We start from the raw sequence: 27,139 nt of genomic DNA on the forward strand, positions 1-27,139 counted from the left end.
AAGGGTTGTTCATATATTGTGAATATAAGACCCTAATCATATATATAAATTGCAAATATTTTTTCCCACTTCATGGGTTGTCTTCACTTTCTTTGTAGTGTCCTTTGAAACACTAAAGTTTTTAATTTTTATAAAATCAGTCATCTCTTTTATCACATTTGTTTTCATATCTATGAAATCGTTGCCTAACTGAAGATCATAAAGACTTATTCTTATTTCTTCTAGGTTATTTTAGTTTCAGCTCTTACATTTCAGTCCCTGATTTAGTTTGAGTTCATTTTTATTTATGGTGTGAGACAGGGTAAAAATCATTATTTTGCATGTGGATACTCAATTGTCCCTGTACCATTTGTTGAAAAGATTGTTCTTTTCTCATTGAATTACCTTGGACCTTTTACCTTGAAAATGAACTGACCATAAAAGGTTAGGGTTTATTTTTGGACTCTCAATTTTATTTCATTGATCTGTGTGTCTATCCTTATGCCATCTTATTGTTTCTTGATTTTATAAGGATCCATTTATCCTTAGGGCATTTAAAATCGCTGACTTTAGGGGCTGGCATAATTTTCCCATTTTTCTTTTTGTCTGTTGCATGATCTTTTACATTATTCATATTTCTGCTAAAATGCCACTTGAGCATTTGAAATATCATCTCCTGGCTATTCTCCTTAAAATGGCTCCACATTCCTGTCCCATCACTCTTACCTTTCCTGCTTTATTTTCTTCACAGCTCATCTCACTCTTTGAAATTATTTATTGATTATGTATTTAATATGTCTTCCCCACTAGAATGTAAGTTCCATGAGGGCAATGATATTTTATATGTCTGGAAAAAGTGCCTGGCACTTAGTAGGGAACCAAAAAGTATTTATGGAATAAAGGCATGAATCATGATGACTATAACAATTTTTGTTTTCAAAGTTATCATGGTTTTTCCAAGCAGTTAACTGCATAATTGAAGCATTCCATTGAACAACTGGCATACCTTCTAATAGCTCATCACATGTTTTAAGAAGGAGCCACTATATACTTTTGACAATGCATATTTGAAAATATCTTTTGTCGCATATGCATATATTTATTCAAACAAAAGTTAATTGAGTGCCAGCCATTGTTCTAGAGAGTCAATGAAGACATAGATATGAAATAGATATAGATATATCTAGATATCTAAATAGGTAATAGATAAATAGATAATAGATAATAATATCTATTTTATAATAGATATAAAATAGATATGATTCATAGAAGTGATTCAAGTATCCTACTTGCATAAAAATCCATGTGGATGTGGCCACCTCACTAGAGCTACTCTATGATAATACCCTTAGGAGTCAGGCCTAGAAATGGCCTCAGAGGAGAAATGTTCTTCATTACAAGGTTCCTTCTGGATCCTTCAACAATTAGCAACCTTCCAATAGATCAAAACCTCACGTTGAATTCCCATCAGTATCGATTTTTTAAAATTCTGCTTGCTTCACTTCCCAAAAAGATTTTTAAACTATATATTTTGGGTTTTTTTTTAAGTAAAAGATAAGAAAAGTCAATTCTTCTACAACAAGTAAGCAATCTTCCCCTTGATTTTTCATCAAGCAGGGCTATTGATTATAAGTAACCCAACCTAATAAGACTTAAGCAAAAAAAAAAAAAAAAAAAAAGATTTAAACTCATATACCGTTAGCTGAAACTTCAGGGATGGGCAAGCTACAGATGAGGCTGAAAGCTAGGTTCATGACTTCTTTCAGTGGGTTGGTTCCCATCTCATGGTAGAAAAATAGGTCAAAAGCTCCAGACACTCTCAGATTTAAAACTAGATGGAGAGAAAGGAAGATTCTTTCTCCTGGAAATCCTGGTAGGCATCTCATTACTCCTTTTTGATTGGATCACCTCCCCATCCTGTAAACAATCCCATTTCTAGAGGATACAGTGCTTTGTTTTAGGCCTAGATAACATGATGCATCCAAAGCATACAGGCTGGGAATAAAGAAGTAGGTGGCTATTCAAAAAGAGATTGAGGTTACAGCCACCAGAATTAGGATGCGTGGATCGTGGGCAGCAAAAGCAACAGGTATCCATTCAAAGCTTTTCTACACGCTGCCAGGAAAGAGAATCGTAATTGGAACATATCATAATAAACCAGCTCATTACAGCATCACAAAATATTTTTCTGGAATGCAATCCCCTAATCCCGAATTATACCTCCCAACACACACACACACACGCACATTTTTTGTATGTACACATGTACACACCAGTGCTACCATTTCCTTTGTTCTTGCCAGAGCCTTGCAAGACCAACTCAGATAACTACCTTCTAGAGATTATATATTACGACTTCGCAGGACCTCACTGCCACATTACAATCCATTTAATCCTAGACCTCTCTAAAATAAGGCCCAGCATGTTAATTAGAGCAAGATGGACGCAGGCCAGAAGCATGAAGTAAAGTCAAATGATGGAAGCAGAATCTAAAGAAGCAAATACACCCTTGACTTCAAGGCTGTCATTTATATTTTTGGCCAGAAATTTCATTCACTGATACCAATATCTTAATAGAAAACAGAAACACTGATTTTCACTAAAAAAGCTATTTAGTAGCCTCTCAGTTCTGACCTTTTGCTAAGAAAACTGCGTTTCCTCTTTGCCAATCCTCTTTAGTTTCCGACTGCTTCGTGGCTGTGAGGTATTCTCTCTTCTTACATTTTATGGCCCTGTTACCAGGCAGGTGGAACGCGTTATATGTGGGATGAATACTCTCTCCGACATGCTTTATGGGACACAACAGTCGCAACACAACCCATTAGCCATACCACGGCATGCCCAAGGGCGGTCTAGCTTCAGACCAGAATTTATGGTTGTTTGTCACATTTATAAAACCACAGTGTCATCTTTATTATTTCTATTATTAAAGAATATATTGAGGCAGTTCTTCATATACTTGGCACATATGAAATTTGTTTCCCTTAGATTTTTAGTGCCTTCAGATTGACAGTAATATAAAATAGATATAGTCAGTACCTTGAAGGAGAACCACTAGAAAGTACTCTTGGCAATTTACTCTGTAAATAAAATCTGTTGCATATGTTTCCTTTCAGGTTTTATAGTGGCCTGGGGAACGCCAGCAGTCTATACCCCTTCCATATATTTCTCTGTGCAATATGAGGTTTTCACATTAGAAAGATATAACCCAAATTTCAAATAATTTAATCGGAAATGTGCAGATATATGGGGAAGCACGAAAGTAAAATGTGAAAATCATATTAGTTCCTTTCTTCCATTTTCTAATTAACCACTAATAACGAAAAAGGATTACCAGGTAAACTGAAGGTATATTGAATAAAGTTAAACTATTCCTTTGAGCTACATCGAAGCTATTATATGTTCACATCCACAGATGGTGAGCCGTATAAATACAAAACTACTATAAACTGTAGTTGCTATTACCCTATGATAACTAGTTTTAACAAATCTAGCTCAATTAGAGGAAAAGTTATAATTAAACGTATCTTTTAAATAAAAATATGGGAAAGTACTTATGGTAATTGCAGTTATTCATAATCTAGAAACTATTCATTAAAGACTCTACCATAAAAATCACATTAGTGGATAGTGTTTTGCCCTTGTATTGCAAGTGAACTATGTAATAGTTAAACATTATATTTATTATTATGAAATATGAGAGTAAATTAAGGATAGTCTCATTAAATGGCCAAACCTAATTAATACAGTTCCCAGCGACTCATAATATATGCTAATTAAGCCAGGAACAGTACTCAAGTTTGCTCTGAACTAAGAAGTAGAGATTAAAAGTATCTTGAAAATAAAAATATAGAGAGTGTTTGGGCATTTACATTTGTCTACAAGCAAATTAATAGGCTGACTAAGCAAGACTGCTGGGGGAAACATTAAACTACTTAATAAAGCAAACATCCCAATCATCTTTAAGAACTTTCCCAGTTTATATTTATATAAATACAAGATATCTGTCAATGTATTTCTTTAGACTTTTTTCTTAACTCCTTATGAATCTTTTGCCTGCTAATCTCTGGTAATACTTGGCTCCCCTAATTCCAGTACTAGTTCTGTCCTTAAAAGTTATAAAAGTGGCTTTCTTTCTTTCTTTCTTTCTTTCTTTCTTTCTTTCTTTCTTTCTTTCTTTCTTTTTCTTTTCCTTTCTTTCTCTTTCTTTCTTTCTTTCTTTCTTTCTTTCTTTCTTTCTTTCTTTCTTTCTTTCTTTCTTTCTTTCTTTCTTTTCTTCTCTCTCTCTCTCTCTCTCTCTCTCTCTTTCTTTATTTCTGTAACCAAAGTGTATGCGCCCTCTGGGGTCCCAAGTCTTTTGATCTTGGGTCACCTCATCACACTTAATATGGAAAACTAGCATTTTCACCGTGATCCTCATACATATCCCAGCTCAGGATCACCATCAATTCCTAGCTTTGTTACTGCCTCCCGAAGTCATTCCTGGCAATGATTTCCCTTCTGCTGAATTCTTGATCTACATTTTGCATCCACTCTTAAAACCCTCTCTCAGCTTTACTCCAGCCTTCACGTGAGGTGGACCTAACTTGGGGTGCCATCATTTCCCCATAGGTCTCAAAGCACAAAACTCTTGTGTTTAACAGGCTTTCCCTGATGGTTTAGGGTTTGGGAAGATAATACAGCACAGAACACCAGAATTTTAGCCCTCATGGTCATAAATATTTATTGACTATTCCCCAGTCTCCATATTCTTGACCTCTTTCTGTTTTCAGTGCACTCCTCTGTCTTCCAAGGCTTCTAACTGCCTCTCCAGGAGCTGCTGCCAAACCCAAAACTTCTATTACTGAGTATTACATTCTTCCTCTGTTCCACCTTCACTCAAACTACGGTCAAAAGTTCTCCCCTTTCTCAAAATAAAAGCCCTGCTATTCCTAAACAATAGAATCATCTGCCAACGAGATGAATTGTACTAGCCTCCTAGAAAGCAGTAGCAAATTATCTGAATAGTCGCATTTTCCCTCAATGTATATTTGCAAATTTTCTTCCATTTATTCATACTGTCCTTTCTAAGTGGCCAGAATATATGTGCATTTAAAAAAAGTAATTGAAATAATGTACAGTCTTGTTATTGTTATAAAGCTTTTAATTTTCAAAAACTGCTAATCAGAGTGTGTTTCTACACACAATAATGAATAAATACTTACTAATCTCTGCTTGCCCAGGTAATTTCAAGCTAGTTTCAATCATAACTTATTGCCTATAGAAGCACTAAATATTTTGTCTTTTGTGTACTAACATAGGCTAACCCTGAGAACTTCATTGAAATGTAAATCTTTTCTACTGTAATGTTATTTGAAGATGTTTATATTTGTTTATCAAATATATTTGATCACATTTTTATATCTTTTTTACATAGTTTTGTGTGAGAATAGAAAAGAATCCTGGCCTTGGATTTAGTATCAGTGGTGGAATTAGCGGACAAGGAAATCCATTTAAACCTTCTGACAAGGTAAGAAGTGAATTTCTTATTGACAGTTTTAATTAGAAAAACACTGTATTTTACTGCAGAAAAAGAAAGGTCAGAAAAAAATTGCTGGACTTCAAAAAATTTGTCCAGCACCACAGTGCTTGACAAATCCTAAGAATAGGGCAAAAAATGAAGCATTCTCTTTGAAAGGAGAGTTGTTTGTTTTTGGCTTTGTGTTTTGTTCACAATTGTATATATTTTTAAAGAAACCTATACAGGCAATTTGTAACAAATTTTTCCAAAAGTTTGCTTGCAGATCAGTTATGTTGGGAAAATGTTTCCTCATGGTAACAGAATGATTAAATAATGCTTTGTCGCCAGGATCAGGTGATTAAAATCTCTTTAAGGAATATAAGGAATGTATATGAAGCAGTCCTATATAATCAGGGGAATGCCAGTTAGAATGTCTGTGCACCAGAAATACTGCCTTTCTATTTGGAAATGATGTTGAGAATAACCATTCATAGAGTGAAATTAAAATATTCTTAGTTTGGTAGGACCAGGTGTTTACTTAATGTTAACAAATTATCCATCTACTTTAAGGCAAAGAGTATGAAAGTTCAAAATTATCAGAAACATATACTTTTAAAAGCCTCAAATCATTGTTTTATTCATCTTGACCCTTCTCTTTGTCTCTAGTCTCACCTCTCCACAAGTTCTTCCAATGAAAAGTTAATGACCTTATTATTCTTAAGATAGTTGGAATCCAAAAGACATATTTTCTCTCCTTTCTCACCAGCATATACATCCTTTCATTGTATTTCTGGATGGCACAGGGTAATAAATTTTTAAGTTAGGGATGGACGGACTGCTAAATAGTCAAGAGGTCTGAATGCTGTTGCTTTTCTGCTGTTATTTTCAACTGAAGGAGAGAGTAAATGCAAGGCTTTAAGATCATTGCCTGTAATTCTTCCACTATGACAAATATGAACATTTTATAACTATTAATTTAACTTCTAATTTGTAACATTTTGATGACACTGAACTACTTCTATGATATTATAATTTGCTCTTTTGGTTAAATGCAACAGATATAAAGCTCAAATTGATAATGTGTCCACTGAAAGATTTCCCCCTCAAAAGCACTCTTCTTCGCCTGATTACTCTCTAAAGCACTTCACAATCTGAAAAGTGAGTCTCTATTATTGCAAAATTGATGAGAGTAATTAAAAGTTCCAGATCTGCAGAAGCCTCTCAAGACTGCTCTTAATTTATTGACCACTTTTGATGTCATGCCAAACATATGGTGGATGTTTAGTTAAAAGTGTAGAGAGGATCTAAAGACATTGGGTTTGCCAATTATTACATGAACGTAATTCACTCACAAGGAAAGGGATTAATCTCTTGGGAATTCAGTTGCATTTCTTTAGCCCAGTGTCCCATTCTTGTAGTGGTAGCATAATATTTAGAGTAGAACCCAGTGCCCAAAGTAACAAAAATGCTAAACAGTAAGAAAGTGAAAAGGAACTTAAAAAAATACCCCTCTCTCCAATACTGAAAAACACGCTGCTTTTTCATAAGTTGGCTAATTCACAGCTGAGAGTGAGGAGAACCAAATTAAACAGATCTTTACATTCAACAGCTATTACCTGAGTCAGAGGTGGGTGCTTTTTGAGGAGTCCTAGTCAAGCAAAAGCTAAATTTTAATATGATACGTATTCTCTTCCAATAAACACCTCATGGATTAGAAGTATTCTCAAAAACCACACTATAGGGGATCCCTGGGTGGCTCAGCGGTTTAGCGCCTGCCTTTGGCCCAGGGCGCGATCCTGGAGACCCGGGATTGAGTCCCATGTCGGGCTCCCGGCATGGAGCCTGCTTCTCCCTCCTCCTGTGTCTCTCTCTCTCTCTCTCTCTCTCTCTCTGTCTATCATAAAATAAATAAATAAAACTTAAAAAAAAATTTAAAAACCACACTATATTATTTTACTTACTGCTCATGAATGTTTGAATCCTTTGCAGTATCAGTCAAAATTCTAAGTATCCAAGATACCTGAATGTCTCTGAGACATTGAGGATTTCACATATAAGGTAAACAGTAGATTTATTCCATCCTCTTTATTACAATTGATGAGAGCTGTTGTTTCAGCCAACTGCCAAGGACCATCGTGAGATAGAATCCAAAGTGATTACCTGCTATCGAGTTGGACAGAGAAAACATGCAGTGTCAAGTAGTCACCCCAAAAGCCTGGGAATATGGGCTGGGAATATGGGAATGGGGCAAAAGTGAGCTCTCTTGTTCAGTCTGACAGAAGTTCCCATTTAAAACCTGAGGTAGCATGAGTTTACGCAGAAAATACTTAAGACAGTCTGAAAGTTAACTGAGGCTTTAGGGGGAATTCAGGACTGAGCCAGACATGGGGACTGTTTTGTACTGGACGTTGACAGCTTCTAACAGCACCTGGTCTTACAAACTTAACTCCTCTCAAAGACCTCAAGTTTGTCCCAATCAAATATGGTGTCCTGGGGCTAAATGGGCAGAGCACGGTCAGTCCCGCAGCTCACGTCACTGTCAGAACAAGGTTTAATGATTGAACAGACCAGTTCACTTATCATGCAGTTCATTATTTGGGGCTCACCTCCAGGTTACAACTGCTTTTACGTACTTGGAAAGGGAAAAGTGTAGAAAACCAGATGAAAAATGGTCCCACATAATGCCTGCCTCTGCCCTCCCAGGGAAGTGGGTGGAAGCCATGATCTGGTCTATTATCATAGGGAAACATTGCTGTCAGGAGAGCCATACACTGCGGAGAGATGAAAGATTTTGATCTAACAAATCTGATGATAATAATAGTAAAAGTAATAAAAATAACAGCCTTTTATTGAGTACCTGTAATGTGCTGGTCACTCTATTTGGCTCTTTATATACATATACTTATCTGATCTTCATAACAACTTGTATTAGTTGAGTATTATTATCCCTCGTTTTGCTGAGGCCCAGAGGGGTTAATTAACTCATCCAAGGTCATTTAGGTGATCTGTGGCAGACAAGATTTGAACACAAATTGATCTGACTCTAAGTCCTTTTCTCTTAATAAGCACTATGATGCATGCCTCTATCTGCAAATGCCACTTAGCAGAAGAGCCACATGATGAATTTATACCCTGTAGAGATGAAACTAATATGATATTCTAATATTGAAAGTATTACAACGTCCTCTAATTAGTCATAGTCTAGATATTTGTTTCAACAAGTCCTTGGAAGTCAGCATGTATTCTCTATTGAACCTAGATAATTAGACGCAGACTGTACACAGTGGATTACTAAGCAATTATATATAGCTTTTAGACTAAGGTATCATGATAGTGGTGATTCTGCCAATGGAACAAACCACAATAATCTTGGCCTATTTTTGAATGTTCATGGGATAATAACTCGTGTTGGCAAAATTCACATAATTGACCAATACAATTTCCACTGAAAATTGTTGTTAGAAAGAAGAGACTGGATTAAATGGATGACTGATACCACGTTGTTGTAGTGTCTTCATAAGTCATAAGACCCTGAAGATGAGTGGGTTTTTAATGATGCATTCTCATAGCTCATCGTTCAGGGGTTGATATCCCTCCTTGCCTCATTTAAGGAGGAAAGACTAAGCTCCTAAAGTTAAAAGATATTTAAGAAAACTCATAGCCCCTTTCTCTATATGCTCTGAAAGCATAGTACTGAAGAGTCCCATGAAGAGCATCTGGTCGTAGCATCAAAACGGAAGCTATGTTACCGGTATCCCCAAAACACTTGACATCAGGACGTATACATATTGGGGCATTGGAACCAAGCAATCACTCATTCTCCACAGTTTTAGCATAATAACCACGTTAAGCAGATGTCACAGAGCCTACCCATATTTCCACTGATTTGGGCAATCTGCATGTAGACACGGAAATGGTAGGAGGAAGAAATCCATGTTCTTAAAATGTTTAAATATCTTAAACATTGGTACAGGTAAAATCCCAAGCCCAGAGTCATGGCAAATATAAAATATAATCTTCAATAAACCCTACATAAATATCCTGGAATTTAGAGCATTGTACTATACTTCATCCTGACTTCTAAAAGACTGGCTCCAGATGCCGAAACAGCCAGCAACAGGGCCTAAACACTTTTACACCCTTCCCTCCTCACCTAGAAAAACAATGGAACATTTTTTTCTTTGTGTGGAGCTGGGTATTGCATCAAATAAAAAATGTTATATGATTAATGTTAAGAGAAGAAGGATTAGAGGTGCAGAATTGAAGCATTTACTTGATATCTTACTCAGGAATAATAACACCCGGAGGAAAACACTTGGCAGTGGCAAGTTAGAAGATGCACAAAAATGATTTTCCAGGTTTGCTCAGCCTCACGGCACTGGGTGATTCATAAACAAAAGTTGCAGGAGATTTGCTCTTGACTTATGAGAAAGGCACATGCTGTATGCCTACTTCTTGTCATATATTCTTCATGGATATAAAAATCAAGAATAGCAAACACATATGTCTAGAACTCCGCACAGCATACGATTTACATTCACTGCATAAATATGAAACTGCGTATATTTCCTTTATTTTGTACAACTACTAGACACATATGATTTACTTTCTATATTTCTAAAATAATTTTGTAATATAACTTATATATCTACCCCCTCCTTAATTCTACTTCAAGTGATTTTGTAATGCAAAGTAATTTGGAGAATCTATGAATTATGTGAGAATAACATTCAGGAGCAAAGGATAGCGATAATACTCTTTATTTACATACTGCATTTTGGACTAAACATAGGAAGGGTGTTAAAAAAATTTTTTTAGATATAAAACTAAATTTTCATTTTATTTATTTTTTTAAGATTTTATTTATTTACTCATTCATGAGAAACAGAAAGAGAGAGGCAGAGATAGGCAGAGGGAGAAGCAGGCTCCATATAGGTAGTCCAACGTGGGACTAGATCCCAGGTCTCCAGGATCAAGGCGGTGCTAAACTGCTGAGCCACCCAGGCTGCCCATAAATTTTCATTTTAAAAATTGTTTGTAGATTTTCTTTTTTAGGGGGTGGGGGTGAGGTAGGAAAGGGGCAGAAGAAGAGAGACAGAGAGACAGAGAGAGAGAGAATCTTAAGCAGGCTCCACACCCAGCACAGAGCCTGACACAGGGCTTCATCTCACAACCCTGAGACCATAACCTGAGCCAAAACCAAGAGTTGGACACAACCTTTTGAGCCACCCAAATGCCCTTAGATATAAAACTAATTTTTAAAAAATAAGTACCAAGCATAAATTGTTTTAAAGCATAATTGATTATTTCAGCTGCATCTTAGTCAAATTGTAATTTGAGGTTCAGAATGCCACTTTGAGGACATTAAAAGTGAGATTTTTAAAAAATAAAAAGTATATTTTTTTCATATTCTGTTCTTTGTGTCAAAAAAAAATCTTGAGAATCTATTTAGAAATATTGATAGAAATGTACTCCTCATAATCTTCTGTCAATAAGATTCCCACAGGGGGGCACCTGGGGAGCTCAGCGGTTGAGCATCCGCCTTCAGCTCAGGGCGTGACCCCGAGATTGAGTCCCGCATCGGGCCCCCCGCAGGGAGCCTGCTTCTCCCTCTGCCTGTGTCTCTGCCTCTCTCTGTGTGTCTCATGAATAAATGGATAAAATCTTAAAAAAAAAAAAAAAAAAAAAACACGATTCCCACAGGTATTCCACTTACATGAGACTTTTTTAAAAGGCATGGCACTGTGCTTTAGACAGTTGGATAATGCAGCTTCCAGACATTATAATACAAAGAAGACAAGACATGGACTCAGCTTATAAAAGAATATAATAAAACTCAACACAAGCTTGGTTCTTCACAAAAAAAAAAAAAAATCACTGGGGCATACATGTGAAAAATATAAGGCAATGAAAAAGCACCATTTGAAATAAGAACACCAACTGAAATGTTTTAATTAACAATATATTTAGAAAATCACTGGAATTAAGTTGCTATCACTGTGTGATATTTTATAACAATCAGTAAAATACTGTTCAATAAATTGAAGCCCAAGTACACGGCTACTGTATTAGCAGCTACATTAGTCTGCTAGAGTTACACATTATTTATGTTCCATCTGCTGCATCATTTTACCCATTTGGCATGGAACAAAGTGAGTAAAATAAGCAGGGAGAAAATATGGGAAAAGATTTAGAGACTTTTAAGTTTGTTGACATTTACTGAAAAAGCACTAGTCACTTCTCAGTCAAAATACGAAAGCGCTTAAAATTAATTCATAAATAGTTCCTTACATAATGACTAACAAGAATTGACAAGCCCATCAATGAAGGAAAGTTCATTACTGAGGGTCAAAAAGATCTTGGGGAAGTGTGAAACCTTTTTTCATTTATGAAGTTACTACTACATGATTTAAGTGGTATTCCAGGGGCCGCGTAGTATTCCTACTTTCTTGCTTGAAAAGTGTATAATCCAAAGTCTAAAAACCAACTAGAATTCTTGGAAATATGAGAAATAAGACAAAAATAAATAAATAAAAAGGAATAGCTACGCGGTCTCTGCCTATAGCAATATTTTCTAAATTTTTTTTTATCCACGTAACATTTGAGATATATGTCAATAATTTGTATTTAATAATAGTATCATCCACTTTTCCTCCGTTCCACCCCCAAAGTTATTCCGTACTGACTCTGGCCTCCAAAGAATCACTGGAAAGCAAAATATAGACTCTGCATATCCGTACCAAGCAAGAAGATACCGCAGAGCTCTAATTTTTGTAGTTTGTACTTGTGTAAAGTCAGTTCCCCTAGGTACAAAGCTCGAGCTGGGGATTGTTGTGCAAGTAGTTAACTGAAGAAGTGCTCTCGGGTGAAACCTAAAAGGAGTGATGGGTGCAAGGTAGGGCAGGGGAGAAACTGACCAGAGATGCGGAAGGCCTGTGCAGAGTGCTCGGGTGATGGACGGTACCAGGGCGGTGTCACCTTGAAGAGGGCAACAGTCCTTTGCACCCCGGTGTCATGTTGGCTGTAGGACACCCCCAGGGAGGAGGGTATAACCTTCCAAGCCTTTCATAGTAAGTAGGCTCCCGGCTGAGGGTCATTTTCAAGAGAAGTGTCCGATGTGAGCCATTGGCAATACCTGTAGGGATACGAGCACCAATTTGGTAAAGGGAATCTGGGCGGGTCCGCAAAAGCATCCAGCACATTATTATGAACACAATAGGGTTTCCTTTCCATCTTTCAGACTGAAAGCACTTTAGTCCTAGACATTCCAATATGCTTGCATCTATGCTTGCACTGCCCTAGGACCTGCATGCTTTCAACCATGGGATCTGAGAAATTGCCAAAGCACCTGGTTCTTCAGTATGGACCCTGAAGTCGACTCTGTTAGACTTTTCACAGTGAGACCCCTTTAAATCAGCTTTTAAATCCTTGTAATTTTTCTGGTTAATATTTTTCGTAAAAAAAAGGGGGGGGCACTGCTATATTATAAGAACATAGTCCTAGTTTCTGTAAGAGATAATAACCACCAATTGAACCAAATCTGTGTTCCTTGGTAGCAAAAGAAAAGGTTTGCAAAACTAGATCAGAAGGAGGAGGGAAGTTTGGCGTCAACACCCTTAGGTGGGGCGGAGCAGGGGGCCGGGGTGGAGGGGGGCGGAGGGGGGGGAACCAGGTAACAAGAGATAAGATCATAGGAATCTAACACAAGTGAAAAAAGAAAACCAAATAACTACAAAACACTTTTATTGTGTCATGTTTCTCTTTTGAGTGTGTGAAGAAATCATGTAAAACTCAAAGAGCTGATTCTTAAATTTTGTAAATTCTCCCTTAGAATTCTTCTAATAGATTGGGGGAAAGCCACAGACAGATGAGGACAGATTTCCAAGAGAGACTAAGACAGGTTAACCTGAAAGTCGTAGAACTATGCCAGAAAATTAGACTCATAGGTCAGAATTCACAGTGTGTTATATTTTTAAATAAAAGATTAGCTTATATTCAGGCCATGTGCCTTCTGGGCATCGAGCACGGCCTCCCGACCTCCTGAGTTCACTGCCACCTCTGAGCAGAGCGTCTAGCGTGGTCCAACTATACAATGATGTGTTTTTGCTACTAAATAAAACCACAACTTAAGTCTAAAGGGATCATAGTTTGACTGAATATAGCTTCCAACAAAATAATTTTTCACTGCAAAAACCTTATTTTAGCAAAAGTGGCAAAGTTTTCTCTGAATTCTTCACTTTTCAGTTCATTATTTTGAAATAGTGTCAAAAATTATGCCATTGAGGAGGCTTTGGGGAACCCTGCCGTGATGATAATCAGAAAGCTGATTACCAATACCAGTTTAGGAATTGCTACAAAGAAGAATCCACAGCCACCTACAGTCCCCCCACTCCTGTTTCTAATAGTTTTTACTATTTTAGGCTATATCTGAAGCTGAAAAGAAAACCCATGGGGGGCTCTGACACAATCAGTAAACTGTATGAAGCTCAGCAATCCAAATATTCACTCCCAGTCAAGGTGGCACAGTAAAGATAGGCTCTAAAGAATCCGTGAAATAAAAGAAATGAAAAGATTTTTTTTTAATTTTTTCCAAAGAGCCAAAAATCTGAAAAGACAATACGGAAGGAGTATGATCATTTACCTTTAAAAGAAAATATGAAAATCAAATGAAAAACATCTCTTTTTTTAGTCTCAAGAATTTCACTAAGAAATGAACAGGAAGCCAAGGCACTTTCAGTCACAATGAACAGACATCCTGGAGATGTTTCACGATTAGTTAGTAACTGGGACCCGGGAGCAATTAATAACAGGAAAATTATAATTATAAAGTAACCAAAGTCAGACATAATTTTAACCCTGACACTCAAATTTCCCCCAAAAAAGAGTAGTGCATCATGATCAGCATGAAACTATAAAAAATATTCTAGTAGTCAATGTGTCATTTCCTACAGGAATCTCAAATAAAAGGGAAGAAAGTAGCTTACTTTTGGGATGCTTTTGGCAAGTCAGAAATGCAGTATCTTGAAAACTATATAAATATATTTATATATTTACTTATTAAACATATATAGTGTGTGTATATTTATTTATTGTCTATATTGGTATACATAATCTATATTTTTCAAAAATTTGGCTACTAAACCAACCAACCAAGCCTAAAGGGCAAACAATGTAGACTTCGTCCACTAGGACCATCTCCATTATATTGCCACTAGGGTATCTGCAATCGTGTAGTCATTTCCTATAGGTTTTACCAGTCTCCTTGTCGCTCCAATGAACTTTTAATACGTTTTTTTAGGAATGCGGCCAAGTGATTTCTTTGTTAATGTTTACTTTAAAATGTGTGAGAATTTAATGAATAAATAAACACACTATACATATGTTTATATATGCTTATTCCTTTAAACATCCTTTAAACATTTATGTTTATTCCTTTAAACATTCCTTTAAACATCTACGCACAGAAGTGCACAAGACTTCTGTGCAATTTTAGAGGACTTTGGTCAATTGTCTTTTGAGGCTCAAATTTCCTAGGCTTCTAAATGATTCTTTCTGTTCCTGTCCTGTGAATTTAACATTTCATTGTTTTGTCAGCTAAGACTCGTTAATACACAGAAGCTCATGCTCACTGCCGAGGCCCCTTCTCTCCGTCTCTCTCCCTCCCCACTCTCCGCTAGTTTCTAACGGCCATGTGGTAAATCCTCTTCTTGTGCCACATATCGACTCCTCGGTTATTAAGGTAGCAAATTGTTCAAAGCCGAAGATTTGACACTCAGTAATTAGTCTGAAAATATTTTGTGATCAAAAAAAAAAAAATTTCATGATCACACTTCTGATTCCCAGAGAAGGGAACTACTGATGATACCTTTATCCTTGATGTGTCGAGTCTTCCACTAATCATGGGAGTCAAGTCAATTCTACGAGCCACAACACAGCTTCAGATTAATTTTGCCCAACCCATGAAAACAAAAAATTATTTGCATACTTTTGGCAAAAAAAGAAACAAAACAAAACAATAACCTTTAAAATCTCTTGAGTTTATAACTGGGTTTGCTTTTTATGAGTCAGTTTTCCCTCCAGAAACCCTTTTTGAACTTTCGTAATTATATGAAAGCCTAAGGTACTATATTTTATGATATTTAATGAATGTGTTCTGAATCGTAATGATAAGAGTATGCAATTTTTGTTTGAGATATGGCCTTCCTAGAAACCAATTTCTTAGCATCAGCTCCAGCCAAGATTTTTCAGAATTTTAAAGAAAAGCATATTTCAGAAATTGAAGTCGCAGTTCCCTTAAGACAAGTTCTATTTTGGGGCCTACATTCACAATAGCTGAGTCTGTCAGAGCCATTCACCTTCATCATTAAAAAGCTATATAAAGTTCCTTTCTCCTCTAACGTGAGAATGTTAAATGTTGGCCTTGTAGACTTTCTGAGTCCATTAAAGTTTATGTCCAGAGGTGGATAGACTAGGTAACCTGTAAAGACAAGGTCAGATCTTAACACTATGAAAAACCTCCCATACTCGCCACTTTTCAAAATCACTTGTGAAAAGTTAAACTTTTTTTAGAAAATCTATTCTGGATACTTTTAGAAAAAAAAAAAAGACATTAATGACTTGCATAAGGGCTGGTTTTTTAAAAATGGGGAAGAAAAATGACAACAGGTCATGCCCGTTAGCAGCTCCTGTCCAGCTGTCTCCAGATAGGCTTTGGCTCCGACGTGCGTGGGTCCCTCTGTGGTGGGACGCTCTCTGGAGGTGGTGCGAGGGGACAACCGTCGCGCTGAGCATGGGATGGCAGACGTTAGAAAAACATGCTCAGAGATGCCATAAGCCAGGGGCAGCTGTTATGAAAAAGAGCTAGTGCTCCTGACTTGGAGCCACCAAAGCAAGTAGGCCCTGAACGTTCCTAAGAACCATCAGCAGGCCCTCTCGTTGGGACCCGTGTCCACAGCTGACAGTGAACAACGATCGGAGCCATTGTCCCTGAGAGCCGCCACTAGAAAACCACAAGTGAGACAGGACTTCCCAGCCCTCCTCCCGCCCTCTGCCCTAGAGGACACGTGGACCCTCTGCTCTGCTGGGCACTCCAGAGAACCTCTGGTGCTGTTGGAGACTCAGGAACTCTCATCTGGGATCTACTGGTTATAAAGCCCTTGGGGTGTCACTCAGTTGTCACACTCTAACACTCGTGGAGGCTACGGTGCGTGCCTGCACGGGTCTAGGTGTCTGTAGATTCGCTCCATCTCATAACCGTGAGGTGTGTGCCCCGCTGCGCCCATGCTGCAGGGGAGGGAAAGTTAACCACACCAAAGCTACTTAGCGTGCCCAGGTTCTCAATAGGACGCAGGCTAACCCCAGGGCTGTGCTCCTACTTCTTACACTGTGGGGAAGGCAGGAGAAAAGGGTCCCCCAAAGATAGCCACCTCCTAATGTCTAGGACCTGTTAATGTGCTCCATCACACAGCAAAAGGGACTTGGCAGGGGGGTGTCAATTATGCACTTTGAGGTAAGGAGGTTGTTCTCCCGGGTCCAGGGGGGCCCAGTCTAACCACCTAGGGCCTTAGAAACGGAGACTCCGCTTGCTGTGGTTGGAGGGAGGTGTGACGACAGAAAAGTGGTCCAAGAGGTGCCCCTTTGGTGGCTCCAAAGGTGGAAAACGGGGACTAGAGGCCCCTGGGGGCTCCGCCGGGGAAAGCGGCTGCCTCGGCTCAGGTCATGACCTCAGGAGGTCCTGGGATGAGCCCCACGTTGGGCTCTCTGCTCGGCGGGGAGCCTGCTCCTCCCTCTCCTCCACTTCGCCTGCTCCTGCTCGCTCTTACTCTCTTGCCCGCTCTCTGTTAAATACGGTGCTTAAAAAAAAAAAAAGAAGGAAAGGAAAAAGGAGCCTATGTGCCAGCAGCGCGGACCTCAGCTAGAAGCTGGAAGGGGCAGGCTGTCCTGTAGGGATTCCAGAGGATGACCCCGGGGGTGGGGGACCGTCCTCCCCAGGTGACCAGCTCTGCCCTCCCGCTGGAGTTAAGCACCTGCACAACCGAACAGACGAAAGTAATGAGCTGAGCATCAGTCTAGTGAATAGTGACACTGTTCACTTAGAACATTTTTTAAGTTTTTGTTACTATTTTCTTAATTACATAAGCAGTACATGATCATTGCAGAAAAATTAGAAAAGAGAGATAAATAAAAGGGGGAAAATACATATACATATATGAAGTCTCATCACCCAGTACAACCACTGTTAACGTTTAGGAATATATCCCTCCAGATGTTTTCCCACACAAATATACATATAAACATTTCAGCAAAAATAATGTCATAGCATAATAACAGCATCCCACAGTATAATGTTTTATGCCCCGCTTATTTCCCTAAGGACTAGTGTACTTCCATAGCTGCCATCTAGGACTTCACTTTTACAGACCACATATCATACCTTTGTATAAATTTACTGGAACGTAGTTCATCAGTTCTGTTATTAGACTTTTAGATGTGGTTTATGACTTTTATCATTACAAATAATACTATGATGAACGTGTGAGGAAATGAATGTTGCAACTTGTCAAGTTACTTCCTTAAGAAAAGTTCTAGAAGTTGAATTGTTGGTTAAAAGTTACACAGCTTTCCAAAGATTCTGATAGCTGTCTGTAGTTTCATCTTTAAATGGAAAGGAAAACAGATTAAAATCAGAAAGATAAAAATCATTCAACAGTTTTAAATTAATAACCTTCATAAAGATCTGAAATATTAAATGATAACACTCATAGAAGTATTTCAACTAGGGCCTTTTTGTTAAACCATTCACACACACATAAAGTTAGTGGACTTAAGTGAGAGTCAAATCCACAAATCAACAAATAACAAATGTTAAATCGACAAATAAGAGGACTTCCTAAATTACAGGCAATGACATCACAATATTACCTTCTATTAATACTTCTTGGGGACTAAAAAATAATATTGAGTTATTGAAATGCTATTGAAATAGCCTCTTTATTTTTAACATATATTTTATATGAATTATTTATATTTTTAATGTTTTAATAATGGTTGATTTCTTGACTTTTATCTACTATAAGCTCACTGAAGCCAAAAATGACATTCTGTGTAACTCTATAACACTAGCAATCAAGGCCTAGCATATGGTAGGCATTCAATAAATGCTTGCTTTATATACATGATTAACAAAATTAATTTGACTTTTTTATAAACTAAATCAGTTTGGGGATTTTGTAACTACGTTGGCAGAAATTTTGTGTTTAAAATGCATATTGGAATTTTCTTGTGTTTAATTTGTTCACATGCATTTTATATTAAAATTTCAAGTAACATACAAAGTAATACTAATTAAGATAAACCAGTATTTATTTGTAATTCTGATAAGGTTTTTAAAGTGTATTCTGAATTTACAATCTGTCAAATAGAAGAAGTTTTCAATAAAGAAAAACTTAAGAGTGATTTCTGAATTATATGAAAGATGGTTTAGTATCATATTTCAAATTATTTAAGAAAGAAATTAAGACTCTGCCATGAGATTAATTTATAAATCATAGGTGCCCCTTAAATCAAGATCAGCTTTTGTTATGCAGGTAAAGATGTTGCTTTTCTTACATTTGACTTAAAAAATGGTGCCTTTTTTTAAAAATACTTTGATAATCTTTGAACCTTACATGTATAAAATGTTTTTAGTCTGTTTTCATTGTTTTCTATGTGAATGAATAAATTTTTGACTAGGCCTAGTTCTTGATAATACAATCAATCCTAACCTCTGTTACTTCTGACTTATAGGGTATCTTTGTTACTAGGGTTCAGCCTGATGGACCAGCATCCAACCTGCTGCAGCCTGGTGATAAGATCCTTCAGGTAAGAGAGATAAAAAGCACCGCTTTCAAATGCCACATTAGAACAAATACGTAACCGTGTTATTACGTCAAGGGACGTGAATTAAATGACTGGCAATAAGTTCTTTTCACATTTCTTATTTGCGTTTATGTGGGGGCAAAGGGTTGAGAGGAAAGTCAGAAACAAATTCAATCTGATATAATTCTACATATTCCAGTAAATACTGGAATGCCAAATGGCACATGGTAGATATTCTGCATCCTTTTGCTTCTGTGACTACTGTTATTTGGTGATATAAAAAGAATTGAAATGTATAAGAATCTATGCATCGCTATCAAGTATATGTAAGAGCAGTGAAGTACTGAAATAGGACATCTGTGAAATAGGATACTTAATTTCTTAACAGTAAGCTTATTACTGTTTGACTACTGTAAAGTGCGTGGTTATATCTCCCTACACCCCCCTTCTCAGATACTTGAACAAAAGTTTAACTATATATAAGGTAACTTATTAAAACGTACTATCTAACTTAAAGTTCTGTATAACAGAAATGGGTCACTCAGCTCTGAAGAGATCTTCTATCTTTTATTTACCGAACACCTTCAAAAAGTTCTAGAGAAGTGGAAACCCTAGATAACGGTATATACATATATTTATATATACATCACAAATATAGCATTAATATTTTATTCTCAGAAATACTTAAAACTAGCAAGATCCTGAAAACTCGAGTTTTCAAAAATGATAATTCTCCGAAGACCATGGGTTGCTGGAACCCATAACAATGTCCACAGTAGAAATAGCATCGAACAGGTTTGAGTCCACTCCATGCAGGCAGAAGACCAAGCCAGCAGTTAATCTTTAGAGTTAAAATATTGAAACAAAAAAGACACAAAATAATCTAAATTTATTTTTACCATTTGTTATGGAAGTTCTATATATTTTATTTCCTAAGTAGCCCTTTGATCTTAAGCATTTTATATCATGCCTATGGTCCTCATAATTGTTATGTGTAAAATGAACTGTGGTTTATATTATATCTGACATCCCCTCATCTTAAAAATTCAACTATTCAATAATTTTATAAATTTCCATGAAAGGCCAAGAGTAAACTAACAATGTAATTCCCTAACAGTAAATGCTGCTGTTTAGCAAAGGAAATGGCTAGTTTTTTCCTCTACTGAATTTCAAAGAAATGATTTTGAATTTCTGAGTCTTAGAAAAAAAATGTAGCCAGCTAATCTCAGATCTCTGATCTATCTGAATTCTATGCCAGTTAGAGAAGCCTTCCATAGCTTGAGACAAGGTTGGGAGTTGCCCTCATCCATGACACAGGTAGCAAAAGAAAGATTTTTCTCTCTGGATTCAGAAAAAAATATATCTAGATGTAGATATTTGTTACACATGTTAAAATGTTATATATCTGTAGACAGGTGAGAGATGACAGATGTTAGGTAGATAGATAGATAAGATAGATAGATAGATAGATAGATAGATAGATAGATAGATAGATAGACAGACAATCAGTTTAGATGAATACAGATATCCTGCAGAAAGGAAATGAGAATTCAGTTAGTGCGTATTCGCAGGATTAAAACACTTTTCTGGCTGGGCCGTTCTAGGATTATATGTGGGGACATGAGGGTTGAGTATTTCTAGCCCCTAAGAGGTATACAGACACAGCAATCCTGAATGCAAGAAGTAGGAAGGAATGATAAACCGAATCAGCTAAAAGCCACAAATCTGCAGAAGAGCTGCACCTGGGTTGGCTCTTCTCTTCACAAATGACCGTGAAAAACATAACATTTTATTTTTGCTCTAGACTCATTTGCATCTAGTACAATAAAATCAAAGTCCATTTTCAGCAAAATAAAAATGCGCAGACAACCTAAGCAAATGAATTACTATATTCGCAGTTCTACTTATACTAGTTAAAAAGCACAAGTGGCAATATACTTTCTGAAAGAGGTAAGAATGGCTAATTCTAAACTGAAATCATTGCCAGCATTAGATGCTAAAAGGGCAGATTATATTTCTGTCTCCTTATAACACTACTGGCTCTTTGTTTAAAGAATAATGGAAAAAAATTAGTTATCTCTCATTTAGAAAATCCTTAAAATATGTCCTTCCTGGAGCAAATTTATTGACAAGTCTTTATGACAATGTAACAGCCTAGAAAATAAAGGTAAAGGAACAAAGAAATAAACAAATGAACAACAACAACAAAAACAATGAATGAGCCTAAGCGATGGCAGTTATTGGGTTTGATGTAACCCAAAAGCAAATAGCAGAAGAGACATTGAATAGCAAAAAAGACATATCTTTCCCAAATCTCCTCCAAACCCTAAATTTATTATAGAAGAGCTGTCTCTTTCTTTGTCTATAACTCTTTTCATCCATTACTCTCTTCTTATTCTGTTATGGGATCATGCACTTGTTATTGGAATTACATAAAGAAGTGTGCATTAAGAGATTATCTTAATTAATGTTAATGTTTCTGTCATTTTACTATTCATTTTCCCAGAATAAATACACTATAATCAATGAACATACCCAAGTTACCTACTGTGTTTAGTGAGTTATATAGCTGTAGGACCCTGTGGATGAGGAGCTAGCTCCATGCTGGGAGAACCGATACTTCCCAACCTCACCCTCCTCCTCCTCCATAAAGTCAAATATACAGGAGTGAGAGAGAACAAGTGAAAGCACATGCATTATTTTTTTAAAAAAAGGTTATTAGATTGAGCCATCTGAATTTGCCAATATTTGACCATTTCTGAATATTAATTTCATTGGCTTTACATCATAGTTTCTTTTTTGTAATGTTCTTTCCAGTTAAAAATAAAAATCTATCTAATTTATTACACATTTTAAATTCAAAATATATTAAAATACAGAAAATCCATTAATTTTACTCCGTTGAAAAGATGAATAGATTGAAAAAAAAGAATATATCATACTTGATAGTTAACGTGGTTCACAGTCATAGCCTGAGGCTCATTTTTAAGTATATTACCTAATATATTACATACTATATATATATAAGTATAATACTCTATTATATCACTGTAGTCAAACCTTATCCTTTTCATTTACCTTCCTACCCCCTTCCCCAGATAGGAGCCTCACTTTGGCAGAAGAAGAGAAAATAAATAATTTATAGATATTTATTAACCACATCCAAGTTTTACCAGTTATCAAAACAGATTTTTGTCATATAAACTATACTAATATGATACCTAATTGAAGATTATTTCATAGTCTCTTCTACCATACTACAATTTTAAGGCCAAGAATTTGAGAAAAATGTTTAGACTTCCCAAAAGCATAAATGAAATAGCCATGGATGCCTGAACCTACCGTATACAGATACCCAGTGCTGTGTCTGTATCTGACCGGGAGATCAAACCCTCCTTGCCTGAATGGAAGCTGTACATGTCTTTGAATGACCGGGAGGCATCGTTCACTGCTAACAGTTTATCTTACTTATCTAAAGCTTATTTCTTCAATAACCTCAAAGCAAAGTGCCTCTGAGAAGTCATAATGAATGTCACAAAGTCCATGCACTAAATTTCATGACTTTTGCTCATAAGAAAGGCTTTATTTCATACTTGGAGTCTTGTACCTAGCTTTCCAGACCACCAAGGGGAAAGCCTCTGGATCCAGGCACACAGCCAGAAGCAAGAAGTTACAGTTGGCAGCTTCATGGTCTGGGAAGAGAAAAACTTCTTTTAACATAACAAAACTCAAAGAGCACAGCAGAGTCATTCAGTATAGACTCCACAGTGTTTCCCAAGAGCATCCCTTATGATGTCTTTTTTTAAAGAATTCCTTAGTCAAAGAAGTTTCAGAGCCACCTCAGACTCTATCCCTTGTTTTAGGATTTCACAATGTATCAAGCATTTCAGAACCTAAGAAATCTTACAAATGTATATGTCCCAAACATATTTGACCATACAGCTCTCTTTACCAACAACATCCATTAACTACCTCCACAGAACACACTGTGGGAAATGTCTCTTATAGAAGCATCTAACTGGGCCCACAGCTTTATCCCACGGTGTTCATGTTCATAATTATCATCATGAGTCATTCAGAATGGGTTAGAGTATATTCATGTCTCTGAATTTTTAAAAATTTCTCCCAAAAAAAGCTACCAAAAAAAGTAGAGTGAGAAATTTTCATTATGGTTAAAATGAAGTGTTGGGACCCTTCAAAAAATAAACTTAAGCTGTTGAAACTTCACTAAAGCATTTCCCAGCAAGGTCAAATGAGTTGATGCTTTACGTTAGCTGATCTTAGGAGGTGGTTGAAAATGAAAAACATCAGAGAGGTTGGTCAAATGAGTTGATGCTTTACTTTAGCTGATCTTAGGAGGTGGCTGAAAATGAAAAACATCAGAGAGGTTGGAGGAAAAGTGGGGCAGAGGGGTCAGTAATCATATAATTCTTAATGTTCAGGGAAATTATTGTTTTTAATAAGACATTTAAAGAATGAGATTTTTAAATACAATTTAATTAGAAGACAACAATAATTTTCACAAATGTGTATGGCTTCATATGCCAGAGTTTCACCGCATATCTTATTCAATTTATGAAGTTCAGTACAGTCAACTAATAAAAGATTGAGTAAACACACATTGCAAAGCAAAAGATAATATTCTACATAATAAGTAAAAACTGGAAAACCAATAAAAACAAGTTAAGTTTCTTAGACTGGCTCTAACTTCCATAAATTGGCTGAAATAAAAATAACAATTAACTCCTATATGGTGTCATTTATATCACACAACAACCCTGCAAGGTATCTACTGTTGACAGAGGCTAAATGACTTATTTGAGCTTCTTCCGTTTATGCAAAACTGATTCTACTGGAACAGACTTTACTGAAAGCATCATATTCATCACATTTTCTATTTATATATTTGGAAAATATATATCAAATGCCACAGTGTACAGAGTATTGGGCCAAGCGGTGTAATATGTAATAAGGAGTGTAACTAAGTCCCTGGCTTTACACAGCCTAGGCTAGGAAGTAGATGTGCTCAAAATCACCTGAGCAAAAAATGAAAGAGGAAGAGAGGAAAGAAGGTGACTTTAAGCACTTAATGAAATCAACTTCTCGCCTGTCTTAAGAGCAAATGCTCTACCCAACAGAGACCAACATGGCTACACAAGCCCCCTGAAAATGAGAGTTTGAATTTTGCAGTTCTGCTCATTTTGCAAGTTTTTTTTTTTTAAGATTTTATTTATTCATGAGAGACACAAAGAGCGAGGTAGAGACACAGGCAGAGGGAGAAGCAGGCTCCATGCAGGGAGCCCAATGAGGGACTCTATCTCAGATAGATCCCAGGATCTCGCCCTGAGCCAAAGGCAGACCCCCAACCGCTGAGCCACCCAGGCATCCCCATTTTGTAGTTGTCTTTTTTTTTAAGATTTTATTTATTTATTCATGAGGGACACAGAGACAGAGAGAGAGGCAGAGACACAGGCAGAGGGAGAAGCAGGCTCCATGCAGGGAGCCCGATGTGGGACTCCATCCCGGGGCTCCAGCTTGTTAGGGAACTGTTCTGCAAAGGAACGTGGGGAATTCATTTGTTAGAGAGGTTCCTTCAGCATGTTTGAAAAGAAGAAAACAGGCCTTCTAAAATCAAAGCGATTGAATAAGTAAACGTGTCTTCAGGATCACTACGTATTATTAGTTCCATGCCCAAATTCCTAAACAAATAATTGACAAAGTCTTTAGACACATCTCTGGTAGCCAGCCGTGTCTTTTTTGAGCCAGACTTCATGAAACATTCAAGCTGCAATATGTGTGTGCACTTAAGATAGAAGAGAAATCCTTATCTATGTTTGAGTCTATGAAGATTTTTTTAATACTGCAGTAAAAGCCATTAAGACTTCAAATTCTCTCACATTTAAAAAATGAGATGCAAATGGGAACTCTCCAAGAATTTTGAGATATGTGGCTCAGATTTTTGATAGAAAGGAAAATTTTTCAAATGACTTGGCAGAAGGTCAATGTGGTATCAATTATGCAGCATATTCAGCTCCAAATATATGCCAATATTTAGTGATAGAGTGCAGTGCTCTATCAGATTAAAATTCTGAAGTGAGAACAAATTCCAGGTAGCAATGTGAAACATAATTATGATTATTTAAGATTCCTGCTGTTCCTCGTAATGTCTTGCTGTTGAGATTAAACACCATGAAGGCTTGCCCTTGTAGCTCTAACACGGTTGCTGTATTTTTTAGTTTTCTCTCATTCCAAGAGCTATAGGCCTATATCTGAAGAGATATTACTGTACTAACGTATATCCAGTGCACAAAATACATGTGGACTCCCCCTTTAAATGTTTGTCCCTGAGGGTTTCAATCAACCAATAATCAGACACCTAAGTCCCTAATATCATTTTTTTTTTTAATTCTGAAATGCTGTCCTTCTTATTGCATAATACCACCAGCCTTGTGGCCAGGGCTTCTTAGCAATTAGTTTTTAAATTTAGAGCTTTGAATAATAAGGATACAACAAAATTCCTGGGAGAATTACAGCATCCTCTGTAGAATTTCTGTAGTATAAACATCCAAAATTTATGCATTTAACAAAACATTTACGAGAAGGAAATCAAAGATAAATCTTGGAAGGAACAAGAGGATGAAATCGAGAAACCAAGTAGACTTTACAGTAAATTGGTGAGCCATAATTGCAAAGCTCTACTTTTTGCTGTAATTGTAAATATGATATTCATTAACCCTCCATCTTTCCGAGTCTAAATCATGCAAAGGGACAATTAAAAAGCATCTTATGGCACTGATGTCAAGTGCAATTTTAAAAAGGCAGGATATCTCCTAGAAACAATATCAAGATTATACAGTAAAAAGGTTCCTTTATATTTTCAAATGAGCTAAAGCCAGAAACCCATTAATTATATATTCTTGAAGCATAAGATATTCAGAATATCTTTTCTTTCCTCAATTTTTTTTCTTATTAACTTCATTTTAACTTAATATGCTATTTCATTTATTTCTCATTTTTCATGAAATTACTGTTTCCTCTAAAGTACACACATTTTATTATAATCCACAAGACTGTGTTTATATAAAACATGTATGTGACCAACTGTGACAATGTATTTTAAAATTTCATTAACTTAGCATTGATTCTTCAAATCATCTTTTGCACTTATATTACACATATATTCAAAATATCAAATGCACAAATGTAGATTATATACATTTACTTTTCAAAGCACCATTGGATTAATCACCTGCAATCAATATCACCGAGTAGGGGACTTTACTTTCTCAGCCCTTTTTCTGTTCACACACATAAGACAACCACAAAACATTACTAGCTGAAATATTAGGATTCTTCTCAGGTTCATTTTAATTGGAAAAGCCCGACACCAATGTAGTCACATAATTTTCTGATTTCCTGTCTGAACTGCCCACGATGTTAGCCAGAGAGCCAGATTCATTTTAACAAATACAATATAAATTCCCTTTGCTCTTCAGTACTGAGTGGAAGGAAAAGCTTCTCTTGAACTGAGATTCTTCTTTCATTCAAACACCTCCTTCCAACCCCTTCCATCCTGGTTTTGCCAGGCATTGGGCCTAACATAATGTTCCATATCAAGAAATGGCTCAATTCATATTAAAAACTGAATTGCTTTTGGCATCTGGGTGGCTTAGTTTTGGGTACACGTCTGCCTTCAGCCCAGGTCATGATCCCAGTGTCCTGGGGTCGAGCTCTGCATCGGGCTCCCTACTCAGTGGGGAGCCTGCTTCTCCCTCTGCCTCTCCCTCTGCTGCCCCCCCTGCT

General features: G+C 36.7%; 1 protein-coding gene and 1 long non-coding RNA gene across 10 annotated transcripts in view; one reads left to right on the forward strand and one right to left on the reverse strand.

Annotated features, from left to right (window-relative positions):
* Positions 1-27,139, forward strand: part of LRRC7 (leucine rich repeat containing 7) — a 491,781-nt gene that overhangs the window by 457,214 nt on the left and 7,428 nt on the right. For 8 of the 9 annotated variants that reach the window (XM_072834030.1, XM_072834033.1, XM_072834028.1 and 5 more), the window contains 2 exons: positions 5,396-5,488; positions 19,265-19,339. In XM_072834030.1, coding sequence (XP_072690131.1) covers positions 5,396-5,488; positions 19,265-19,339 — 168 coding nt within the window. The remainder of the gene's footprint in view (positions 1-5,395; positions 5,489-19,264; positions 19,340-27,139) is intronic. The other variant, XM_072834031.1, reaches the window with a different exon arrangement.
* LOC140637771 (uncharacterized) overlaps positions 1-27,139 on the reverse strand; it is an 81,314-nt gene that overhangs the window by 36,490 nt on the left and 17,685 nt on the right. The window contains exons 4-7 of the long non-coding RNA XR_012034802.1: positions 22,944-23,028; positions 17,913-18,133; positions 12,397-12,614; positions 7,441-8,484 (exon numbers count right to left, since the gene is read on the reverse strand). This is a non-coding gene — a long non-coding RNA (uncharacterized lncRNA). The remainder of the gene's footprint in view (positions 1-7,440; positions 8,485-12,396; positions 12,615-17,912; positions 18,134-22,943; positions 23,029-27,139) is intronic.

Source organism: Canis lupus, chromosome 8 (assembly GCF_048164855.1).
Source record: "Canis lupus baileyi chromosome 8, mCanLup2.hap1, whole genome shotgun sequence".
NCBI classification, from domain to species: Eukaryota; Metazoa; Chordata; class Mammalia; order Carnivora; family Canidae; genus Canis; species Canis lupus.